This window comes from Physella acuta, unplaced genomic scaffold, assembly GCF_028476545.2.
Source record: "Physella acuta isolate Inbredline_101_S28 unplaced genomic scaffold, ASM2847654v3 ptg002288l, whole genome shotgun sequence".
NCBI classification, from domain to species: Eukaryota; Metazoa; Mollusca; class Gastropoda; family Physidae; genus Physella; species Physella acuta.
This window is the reverse complement of record NW_026733786.1, coordinates 161,523-173,671: the sequence shown is the minus strand read 5'-3', so window position 1 is coordinate 173,671 and position 12,149 is coordinate 161,523. Positions and strand designations below refer to the sequence as shown.

At 32.6% G+C, this 12,149-nt stretch overlaps 2 protein-coding genes across 3 annotated transcripts; one reads left to right on the top strand and one right to left on the bottom strand.

Moving 5' to 3' along the window:
• The first annotated feature begins 701 nt into the window (after positions 1 to 701).
• On the top strand, positions 702 to 4,795 carry LOC131932824 (uncharacterized). The gene is made up of 4 exons (XM_059289730.1): positions 702 to 1,148; positions 1,926 to 2,071; positions 2,718 to 2,848; positions 3,050 to 4,795. Exons 1-4 carry the CDS (start codon positions 919 to 921, stop codon positions 3,215 to 3,217), a joined length of 675 nt encoding a protein of 224 aa, XP_059145713.1. The 5' UTR covers positions 702 to 918; the 3' UTR covers positions 3,218 to 4,795.
• Positions 4,796 to 5,733: 938 nt separating this feature from the next.
• Positions 5,734 to 8,926, bottom strand: LOC131932815 (ribosome biogenesis protein SLX9 homolog). Of its 2 annotated transcripts, none has more exons than XM_059289719.1 (6): positions 8,842 to 8,926; positions 7,794 to 7,917; positions 7,146 to 7,344; positions 6,898 to 7,048; positions 6,719 to 6,775; positions 5,734 to 6,056 (listed from the first exon to the last, which is right to left on the bottom strand). In XM_059289719.1, exons 2-6 carry the CDS (start codon positions 7,902 to 7,904, stop codon positions 5,933 to 5,935), a joined length of 642 nt encoding a protein of 213 aa, XP_059145702.1. In that variant the 5' UTR covers positions 7,905 to 7,917; positions 8,842 to 8,926; the 3' UTR covers positions 5,734 to 5,932. The 2 variants fall into 2 exon arrangements, with proteins under 2 accessions (XP_059145702.1, XP_059145703.1); XM_059289720.1 differs by lacking the exon at positions 8,842 to 8,926 and adding an exon at positions 8,717 to 8,816.
• Positions 8,927 to 12,149: the final 3,223 nt, after the last annotated feature.

Sequence of the window (12,149 nt, the reverse complement as noted above, 5' to 3'; positions counted from 1 at the left end):
AATTGTATAGGAATTGATTAAAATACTCTATTTTGACAGAGTTCAGACAGTTAAGATTTTAGAAAAATATAGATGTTGAAAAAAAATTCAAATGCGATTTTGAGGGGGGGGGGGGGTTGTAGGCATAGGCGTGACGTCATTTTAGGGGGGTCTGGCTTTTTGTGACGACGTGTGACGGAGGGGAGGGGGGCGAGGAAAAAATCGTCAAAAAAGCGTGACGTCATTTATTGATGACCCCTTAGGCAGATCTAGATATTGAGTTTAAAACAGCTTTTTATGCTCCGGTCTCGAAATACTCGCTCTCATTGTCCTCCCAGCCCAGCCGGTTAAATTTTAATTTTTAGGCAAAGCTTAGGCACTAATTTTGAAATTACTGTTAATTCTTCTAAAAATTTAAAAAAAAATGAAACTTTCAATTGTCAAGCAATATAGATCTAGAATCTAGATCTAAATAGAACACTTATCAATACATTCAAAATCAAATCACTTAATATTTAAAAATAAAATGAGATTTTTAACAAAAATTACAACTATTATTTTTATTAGGCCTTGACCAGCGCACAGCGATATTAAGATTTTAGAGTTAGACCCTACGTGTCATTTTTGGGAACAGGTCACCGACTTCAACTGAGCAACCAATGAATGGAGCACACGGTTTCTTGAAGTTGTCTGCTGTCCAATAAACAGCCTCGTCTCATACCACTGCCATCGATTTGTTCATAAACGTAACATCAGTAGTAGGCTAGTTCAGATTGTAGACCACACTGAAAACGAAAGTTGCCACGTCGTAAATATACCGTCTACAACTAGAACTAGGGTTCTAGATACAAGCCACTTTTGTTGCACAGCTCGCGGTATAGGAATAGAAATAATATTCACAAGTCTTCAAAGTCGTTTATAGCCTAAATAAAACTCAACATGGCTTTTCGTACGCTTCGTATTGTTGCAGTACTCGTATTATCATTTTTTGTAATAGGTTATGCAGATGAAGAACCTGTAGCAGACGGAAATGCAGACCCTAATAAAGTTGTTATTGAAATTCTCACCCCACCACCAGAGGATTGTGACAAAAAAAGTAAACGATATGATATGCTTTCAATGCATTATACCGGCACGCTAACTGAATCGGGAACAAAGTTTGACTCCAGGTAAGCCATTTAGACCTTAGACTGGCTTTTTAGACACAAGATCTATATCTAGAATCTAGTAGACTAGTATTTTACAAAAAATATTTAGACATAGAGTAGTACTAGAATCTAGTAGACTAGAAATCTAGATAGCTAGATCTCTACTACTCTCTAGTAATAGTCTATATCTAAACACTTTCAAATTTCAGTATGATAGGGGAAAATGGTGTAGGGACTTTAGCAATCAATAAAAAAAGACATCCGTCCTATGGTTAATTTTAAACAATAAATTAAACTTACCTTATTTTCAATGAAAAACTTCATTTTGAATAATCCATGAAAATAAAATCAAAAGATAAAAAGCCAGGCCAAGTCCATTTTTAAGTAGAAAAACAATTTCCACATTAAATTTGACTGTTCAAGAACGGAGAGGAAAAAATTTACTAAACGGTCAAACTCACTTAGCCGCAAAAGCAAACCGCTGGGTAACAGGGAAAAAAAATATGCTGGGCAGTGAGAATCGGGAGGCCATCCTAGTACATAGTCTACTTGTGACTTGTTAGATCTAAATCTACTACTTATTTAATTATATTAGGCTTACTACTCTTTTCACTATTACTATTAGTTTTAGATCTAAATTTAGATATAGTTTAGCCTAAATTACCTAGATCTATATATAGGCCTAGATCTAGATATATTCCAACTGATTTAATTAAATTGCTTATAATTTTTGGTGTGAAGCTAACACTTTCTATTCAAATTATAAATTTCATAGCTATTTACTATTTACATTTTCAGTTTCGACAGAGATCAGCCATTTGAATTTCAGTTGGGTACTGGTCAAGTAATTAAAGGATGGGATGAAGGTCTCCTTGATATGTGTGTTGGGGAGAAAAGAAAGCTGATCATTCCATCAACCAAAGGTTACGGAGAGCAAGGTGCAGGTAAAGAACATCCACATTTTTCTACAAATAATAACCATTGCCTTTTTCATTATGGACAGAGTGGTCAGATGGTAGAACCCTTGACTACTAGCATGGAAGTCTCAAGTTTAGATCTAGGACTAGAGTCTGTTGGACATCCAATAGTCGACCTAGCTATGATGGGCACCTTAATAATGTTAGAGAAAGTAAAGGCAGCGGGGCATATGACTATTACCCAAAATCAACTCTTCATATGCCCTGATAAAAAAAATAAACTTCATCTGCCGTATGGATAATTAGGCCCAAAAGGGAACTTTTCTTTTTTTTACCTCTTCCGTTACAAGCTACTAGGCTGCTCTCATACACTAAGTGCGTAGACCCTGCTGATAAATGTGTAGGGTAGAAATACAAAGGTTTTATTAAGGGATTTAGGTTGTGTGTGCATTAAGGTTAAGGCCAGTCTTAAGCATAGGCTTTAAAATATCTGATAATCCACAATGGCTGCATTTGATTATAATGTACTTCACCCTGATTAATAGTATTTTACAGATCTCAACAAGGAACACCTGGTTGTCACATGACCGCTCAGTGTTTTAATCAATTTATTTTTAATGTTTTTATTTTAAATCTTGACATTTATACTAATTTAAATCTTCTTGATGTTTAGGAGCAATGATTCCACCTAATGCTGGACTTACTTTTGAGGTTGAGTTGGTTGGTCTCAAAGAAGGAGCACCTCCCCCTAATGTGTTCAAAGAGATTGACACTGACAATGATAAACAGCTTTCACAAGATGAGGTAGGTCTACACTATTTCTAACTTAAAATTAAAGTGATATGTATAAATAAAGAGTTAAATGTATTTACCCTAGTTCATTATAGTTCAGTTTGCCAGTATTATTTGTTCATATTTATATAATTTTTCATATTTATATCATTTTTTAATTTTTACAAAATAATTTTTAAAAATACTTTTAAACACTAATGTGCAATTCCACAGGTTTCAGATTATTTGAAGAAGCAAGCTGCTAAAGCTGGCGGAAAAGCACCCGATGATGATAGCCAACACAAAGAAATTATTACCCAGATTTTTAACCATGAAGATAAAGATAAAGATGGCTTTATTTCTCATGATGAATTTAGTGGTCCAAAACATGATGAACTTTAAGTTTATTTAAAAGGACCTCTTTAATTTAAAAGAAATTCAGTTTCACATATAAGAAAAAAAAACAAATCCTTACTTGATAGAGTATCAGTCCATGAAATATAAACAAAAATTCAGTGCTCATTCGATTCTTGCCAAAATTGTTAAAATTGATTTCGGATAAAAAAAAAACATTAACCATCCAAAGATGTTTTTTTTTTAATTTACTTAACCACCGTTTAACAATATAATGAATTTCTGTTGCAAAAAAATATTTTTAACGGCAAGTTTTTTTCTTAATGTAAACTGGCATTTAAGTTGTGTATTAAGTCATCTAGTGATGAAATTATGAAACCTTTGTCATTAGATGGCATAAAGCCATGATATTGGTAGTGCCTATAAACATTACACTTGTGGTTGAATGATACTTTAATTTTTTGTCACTGTAATACAATTCAGAAAGAACTTGTAAGTATTGAAAGGTTAGAATATACTGTTACCTGTTTTGCTATCACTTATCATAGTGTTATATTTAAACCAATGTCCATAAATTATTGTGAATTCGAACCTATAAAATGACGGTATGTTGATGTTGAAATTACATTGTTTTAGTTATTGTTACCATTCTGTAATAGCAGTAGGTTGTACTGCATAGCTTTGCTTAACATTGTCTTTTGCTACTGCTACTTATAAGGATAAACTATTATCAAAAAGATTTTCTTGTATTTTAGGAAGAATCAGCCAATTTATTTTAAAAGTTTATGTGGTTTTATGTTAGTGAAAGCATAAAATGTGGTATTTAAAAAAATCATAGCACTAAAACTACTTCACTTGCTATGCAAGTGAACTGATATGTTGCTTGCTATGCAAGTAAGTTATATTTTTTTCTTCAGTTTTTAAGGTTAGTAAGGAAAAAAGCCAGTTTGTTTTCATGTTGCATAAGCAGAAAAAGGGGCAGCCACACTTTTTTCCCCCCAATATCAGATAACTTGAGAGCTAGTCAATACTTAAATACCCAGAACTGAACAATTGTTCCAAATCAATGTGCATGTTTGACAATTTATTTGTGCCTTTTCATCATTACTAGATTCTTCTGCTGGAATAAATGTTTTTCTTCTGGTATATTGCTAAAGTTGCAGTGTGATTTTTAAAAAATGTGTTTGCTGTATTATGTGATAGTTAGATATTAGTTTTATTGGACACAGTATAAACATACCATCATTGAGATTATTTTAATTTTATTAATCCTGTTGATTTAGGATTTATTAATCAAAAGTTAGTTCATAAATGGTCTTCCATTTTTCTTTACAGTTAAAATTTACTTACTTTATATATACATTAGAGATCTGTTTAACGTTCATGTTTTTACTGTATTAACTGCCTCAATGTTGTTAAATTTTTTTTATATAATTCATTATAATTCAATTCTTAAGACTGAGGTTGACTTTGTTTAACGGTTGAGGGTAGTTAAATATCGCTAATCTATTGTCCCATTAAACCATTCCCAGTGTGTTAGAGTATTTTTGTCCAATGTGTGCAGAATTTTGAAGATATTTATAACATTTATTTTAATTTAGCAAAAATAAAAGACATGAGAAATGACCTGTTTTCTTTTATTTGATAAAAAATTATAAATTTGTATTGCAGGATCTGCATAATCGTAGTTAGTAAATAAAGCTGATTGATTTTCTGCCTAGTATTCATCTTGTATATGCAGGTTTTTAATTTTTAGATAACATAATTACATTATCTCCAATCATTACTGCTGGAGTAATAAGCTACCAACTACATAACTGTCCAGTGTTTAATGTCTTGGTCAGATGACCTGATTTTTGACCAGTTTTGATGGTGTTTGCCTTATGTCAAGTATTTATTGCAATTTGTTTTTAGTGATGGTTCTTTTTAGCATACACCAAGGTTAATTACAGTAGCCTTACATTACTCTAATTCTAGTGACACTATTGCAGTTCAGGGGTTTTCTATGTCTTAATTCTCAAAGTTGTGCAGGGGTTTGGACTTGCTATGATGTGTGGAGGTAAAGAAAGTATGTTATCACACTTGCATTTCGAAAAGTAGTTTCTGAATTTAGAAACTGTATTTTAAAAAGACTTACTTGATATAAATAGATATACACAGATCTACCTGATTTATTTTAGAAAGAAATCATAGCTTTAAAAAAAATTTGAAGGGGAGAGTTACCTCATTTTAAGGGAATGTGCCTGATATGATCGTGGGAAGGGGAAGTAAAAATTATAAAACTCTTCGTCATTTCTGGATGATCTATTAAAGTTAATATAGTGCTGGTTGGATGGTAGAGCAGTGACGGTTACCCCACAAGTATCGTATCAAGCTTTACTCAGGGTTCAAGTCCATAGCTCTCAGGGTACCTGACACACATCAAGGAGACTAAGGTGGCTGGGCATAATGCTAAACACATTACATTACCTATGCAGAGGTCACTAAAACAGATGAACTCTACTTCATCTGCTCCATGTGTCTTGAGCAAAAACAGGAAAAGATGAAGATTCAACAAGAAAACAAAAGATTATATTATTATTTTATTTTCTCAAACATTAAGATATAAGAGCAAATAATCACTTTATATAGAACCATTCAATTTTTTATAAATGCACATAAACATTGTTTAAATACAAAGATTTTACACCAGGTATACAATGCAACCAAAAACATTTAAACCCTTTGCTCATTCATACTGCATTACAACAAAACAAATCACTACTAGGTGTTCTTTTCATTCTCCAACATCAGCTTATGTTTTAAATGCTCTTTAATAGTTGTTTCAGCATTTTGTTGAAAGAGGGGGTGTTGAACAATCTTGTGAAACAGAGAAATGTCATCAATCCTAATAAAAAAAAAAATTTATGAAGAAATAAATTCAAGTTTGGTGTTGAATAAATTAAAACAAAATATATTATTTTGCTGAGGCTTCAATAAATATACAACTATTTATTTAATATTTTCTAATCTAAAACCTCAACCTGTGAAGATACAAATCCCATTTAGACAGATAATTTAGCTCACACATTTTTCATCTCAAAGTTACAAGATTTAAAAAAAAAAAAAATTTTCTCCAGGGGGTGGAGGGGATGGGGGCTGATAGACAAATGCCTGTGTTAAATATTTGTGTAGCTCATCTGACCCTATGACCTAAACACATGAATGTTTTGCAAATTTTACATTTACAAGCCCAGACTAGTCATGTACTCAATAGAGCTGAATAGACCCAGGGGTTTCCTAGGCGAATGATTTGTTACTTTACTATACTTTTCAAATTATTTGAATCTAATTCATCAAATAAGCCAGTAAATTTTTAAATAATATATTTTGACCAATACAAGCATAGTTTATAATTTTGGGTACTGAAAAAAAACCATCTCTTCCCATGTTTCTGATGTCCATCAAAAATCTGTTTACTACTGAATTTTCTAAAGGTATTTACTAAGATGTAGCTTTTTCCATTGTTTACATCTGAAAATTTTAGTTAGGTAGTAAAATGGAACTTACATTTGTTTCTTCCTTCTGCTCTCTTTAGGTATTGGTCTTGGTTTTTCTGCATTTTTTCTACAAATAAAATATGAAAATTCAATTTAAAAACCTTAATATGGTCAGATATCAATCAGCAAAAAATAAAATAAAATAATATTCATTATCTTATCAATAAAACACAGAAAGATGCAGCAAACCTAGATGAGGCACTCTCAGTGGTTTTCTTCAACAAAAGCTCAAGTGTTGGTAGGGCATCTTCCATAGGAGTTAGGTCCCCTACTATAGGAACTTTCTGTTTTCTTTTTCTTTCTATTTCTTTCTTTTTGGCACCCTGAACAGCATCGATTTCTAAATTAAGACATAAATATTTTTGTTAATTAGACAATCATAATGTAATAAGTTAAAAAAAATGTAACATTTTTTTTTATAGGTGCATGTTACTTACTAGACATCCAAACATCATGTCTAATTTTTTGTTTGTCTTTCTTCTTCAAGTTCTGTCCTTTGAAAGTCTTGCTTGTTATAGTACTTCGAGCATCAAAATCTGGAAGTTTCTGTGTTATTAAATCTGTGGCTGCTATTTTAAGATTTTGAAACAAATTTTCACCCCTCGGTACATTAGCTGTTGAGCTTGCTTTATGTGGCTGTAAAAGATAAACTTAAATAATCAAAATGCAAAACAGAAATTCAAATGTTTTTATTTTCAGTTAATAATAGAGTAAAGAAATTTGCAATACAATATATAGAAAACAGTATGACTATATTTAGACTTTAGTAAATGGATGAACATAAACATTAGCTAGCTTGAGAAAATTATTAACATCAAACTATGGAAATAAAATGAAGCAAATCAGGTAACTGAATGGAATATCCAAGAAAAAAGTAGGTACAAAAACAAACATGAAAAATCTGTTGACAGTGAAGCAACTTGGACAAATCACATCAAAGTGCAATAGAAAGATGTGGTTGTATCACTATGCTGAACAAGGGGTCCACAAGAATCATGATGCTACTTGCACATGACTGTGTTAAACTCTTTAAGAAAATATTTTTAAAATCATATGAAGAGGCTGATAGTTATACAGTGACATACCACTGTTATTGTAGACTCCTCCATCATTTCTTGATCTTCTGTTTTGTTCTTAGCCTTTACTTTTGCAGCTGCTGTATGCAGCTTTTGTCTCATTCTTTTCATTTTCCCCATGGTTGCTGTATTTCTGTTTAAATATATTATACAATATTACACTAATGAATAGGCTAAATATACTGTATTAGTATTACAGGTTACTTAAAAAATTGCAAAAACAATAGATTCTGTAATATATTGTTTAGGACTGTAAAATCATTGGAAGCTAGACTTGTGACAGACGGTGACTATTTAAATTTTATTAATTATTTTGCACATTTTACAAGGATTTATGTTTTTTAAAAGTTGCAAAAATGTTTCATGCACCAGTTTTTAAACAAAACACTAGGATATTCTAAACTTTTCAGGGAGGTCTATTAATAAGTCTAATTAATATTAATAAACATTAAGAGTAGTGAGTAGGCCTAGTAATGTTTTCATCAGATGCGACCAAACTTGTTAACAGCAGCCAAGCTAAGAAAAACAAGAATTCTGGATGGGGGTGTCTGGTCATTCTTTTATTTGTTTTACTAGTTTCTAGATCTTGTAACTAGATCTAGGTAATAAGTTATAGTTAGTAGTTAGACTTTGACTTAGTACTTTCTTACTAGATCTAGAATAAGATTGAATAGTTTGTGTGCGCATAGAATTAGTAAATTATGACTATTATTACTCAATATAATAAAATACAAATATTAAATAAATTTAAATTAATTTTATTAATGGGCCTAATCAAATCAATAATCAAATAAATAGGCCCTAATCAGAATTAATAATCATTGTGTCAAGTGTCAAGTCAAGTAAGTTGTAGATCTAGATCTAGTAACCGAGAGTAGGCCGGATAAGGCGGATATGACATGTTCATTATTTGATCTATAACCTCACGTCACCTAATAATCTAAGACTCAAGATGAAGTGTATTGTTTAAGTTAACTTATTTGATAAAAAAATTAAGTTTAGGCTGAAAATTAATTTATAGGCTTAAGAGTAATAAGTAAGAGGCGCTGTGCCCTACGTTTATCAATTTATTTTTCAACTCATGCAGTATTTATGTATGATCGATTACATTCGCCTTTGGTTGTTTAGATGGCCAGATTTTGTAAGTTCTATGCCAATATGTCGTTTTGTTGACTTGCTTTATTTAATACATTCGATACAAATTAAAACAAACATTAAAAGTTAACGAAAATCGTTAATCAGATGCAAAACTAAAAAAGAGAGCAAAAAAATGCAATAAAAGACAGTATTAATGAAAAGCTAAGTAAATCAATTCTAAAATATTATTTTTAAAAATTCAACATTTAGATCTATACTAGACTACCCGTCATCCGTTGGATAACTGTGGGTTTCGGGGGTCATCCATCAAAAAACATCACGTCTGTCACTCAGAGGCATAGCGACCCTTCCCGGCGCCCGGGGACAAACTTTTCGATTTGAACCCCCCCCCCCCCCCCGCAAGATTTCGATTTGCACCCCCCCCTCAAACTTTTGATGTGCACCCCCCCCCCCCCATTCAAACTTTCGATTTGCACCCCCCTCAACCTTTCAATTTATTTTTCCAAACCATTTTGGCGCCCCAACATATGTCCCCCCACGCGCCCCCCTTCCCCCCTCCACCTCCCCTCCCCCCCCCCCCGCCTCCCCTCCCCCTCCCGCCCCCCCCCCCCTCCTCGCTACGCTACTGCAGTGTCACTTATCGTCACAAAAAACAGATCCCACATTCAAAAATATGTTTCTTATCTTTTAAAAACACCGAAAACACCGATTTCGGACTATCCCTTCATATACTGACGTCACATGTGACCTACTCAACTCTACTTCACCTGCCCAGTGTCCCGCCAAGTCTCAGACAACATGTTTTTATCGTTTAAAAAACGATTCCAGCCGAGCATGTCTCTGACCACACTATCCTTTCATATGCTTAGGACAAAGAAACAGATGAACTCTACTTCACCTGCCTTGTATCCTTCCAAGTTCAGATAGGCAACTTTATCATTCACATCTAAAAAAAAAAAAATATCATTGACATATTGGTCTAGAACCTGTGCCACCCACATGAGAGCGGGCTACGCTACCAACTTAGCTATTTACACGTGACGTCACAAGTGAATTTTTATACTATACTTATGCAACTTGATTTAAGCGCATAGATTCTAGATCTAGATCTAGATTAAGTCTAGTAGTACTAACTTTCAAATTAAATTTTATCTTAAATTAGCCAATTCCATAGAAACTTATTATTATCTAAATCTAGATAGAATTATCTATATTCTAGATCTACGACTGAGCTATATCTAGAGTTTACGTTCATAATTTTGCAAAATCAGCAGTATAGAAGCCGCGTATAAATCTTAAATTATGCAAATAGACGCCATGGAGCGAGCATTTCCTAATTAGCATATTTCATAGCTATACAAACAAAGATTTATATAAAATAAAGAAGGTCTGAAATTATCTAGATCTAGATAGAATTATCTAGATCTAGATTCTACGACTCGTTTGCTTAAGTCTTAAGTTTAGTTTTTCTTGCTAGATCTAGAATCTAGATCTAGATCTAATCATTAGCTACGCTGATGGGCCCGGAGCGAGCATTTCAAAATTACCATATTCCAAACAAAGATTTATATAAAATAATAAAGGTCTAAAATAGTTTAGTATATAGAAAATCACTATTATCTAAATCTAGATAGAATAGAATTATCTATATTCTAGATCTACGACTGGTTTGCTTAAGTCTCTTTTTTTTTGGATTGTATTTAGGCCTATAATCAATAAATATTTGATTTGACCTAGATTCTAGATCTAGATCTATAAATAAATAAATAACTTTCTTGGACAGAGTGTAGATCTAGAGAAATTTATCGTAAAACTAAATGAAAAAGACAGTTGAAAATTGATATAAGTGTTGGAACGTAATAAATACAGCAAACGGACGTATTGTTAAAGTTATGACCGACAGAAAATTAGATTTGATTTGACCTAGATTCTAGATCTAGATCTATAAATAACTTTCCTTCGACAGCTGATCTTTAGATCTAGAGAAATTTATTGAAAAACTAAATGAAAAAAGACAGTTTAAAATTGATATAAGTGTTGGGACGTAATAAATACAGCAAACGGACGTATTGTTAAAGTTATGACCGACAGAAAATTAGATTTAGAACGCGTTAAACTTTTGAATGGGAACACAATTTTCTTCAATAGACGCCGCCATTTTATTGTACTAAAGAGTAAACAAAAACCTGTGACGTCACTATTCCCACAAAGTTTAGTCAAGGTTTTAACATTTTAAAAAAAAATGGGTTATTCTGCGTATGAATAAATCAATAAATTAATTAACGTCTTTAAATAAATGTGTGATTAACAGTCTGTCTGCATTAAAAAATTATTCTCTACCTACATACTATTTTACAGCTTTCCACGATGAGTGCAATCATGCGAGATATTCGATCAGGCAAACAAACAAAAAAACAAATAAATATTCAAACATGTAAACAAACTTGACTTTTAGTAGTATATAGATGTTCCAATAATTTTCTGAGACTTATTTATACCCACCATCACACATCATTACAAAAAGCAGATCCTGGCCTATAATGACGTCACACTTCAGCCTGCTGACCCCCTCTCAAAATCGCTGGGTTTTTTTTAACTGTTTCTTTTAATATTTACTGAGTTTGTTCAATTATGGATAGATTGATTATGTGTTCTTTCAATTTAGAAGAAAAAAAAAACGATTTTGAAAACTTGCAATATCGTCTAAAATTCTGTTTCAACTAGAAAATCTAGATCTCAACGCTTTTAAAAATGCTGAAGTGTGTCGTCAAACGTACTTTTGTACTCTCCCTCGTCACACATCACAAAAAAAAAAAAAACGTCCAGTGGTTCTTCCAGACATTTTTCTCCGGGGGGGGGGGGGGCACTTGAAATTTCCGGGGGGTGGGGGCAGTCTGCCTTAAAGTAACATCTGCTGAAATAAAGTATAACATATAGCTACATACTACATATGATCCACTACCATTGAACAAAGTGTTAGCGTTCGCATGTGTAGCCGTAGGAAGCTTTTCACCACGTCTTCAGAAAATGCCAGACCCTATCAATCATAAGAAGTCGCACCTGTTCACAACCTTAGAAAAAAAACAGTTCTAACAAAAACGAACACGTTTTTTATTTTTACATTTTATTTCAAAAGACACCCCCTCCCTACAACATTACTTTAACCCTTTCGTCACTGCTTTAACACCAAGTTAGTTTGTGACTTGGAAAACTGGGAGTGAAGAAAATAAACTTGTGCTCGATTAGTATCTACTATTTCAAGGGAAA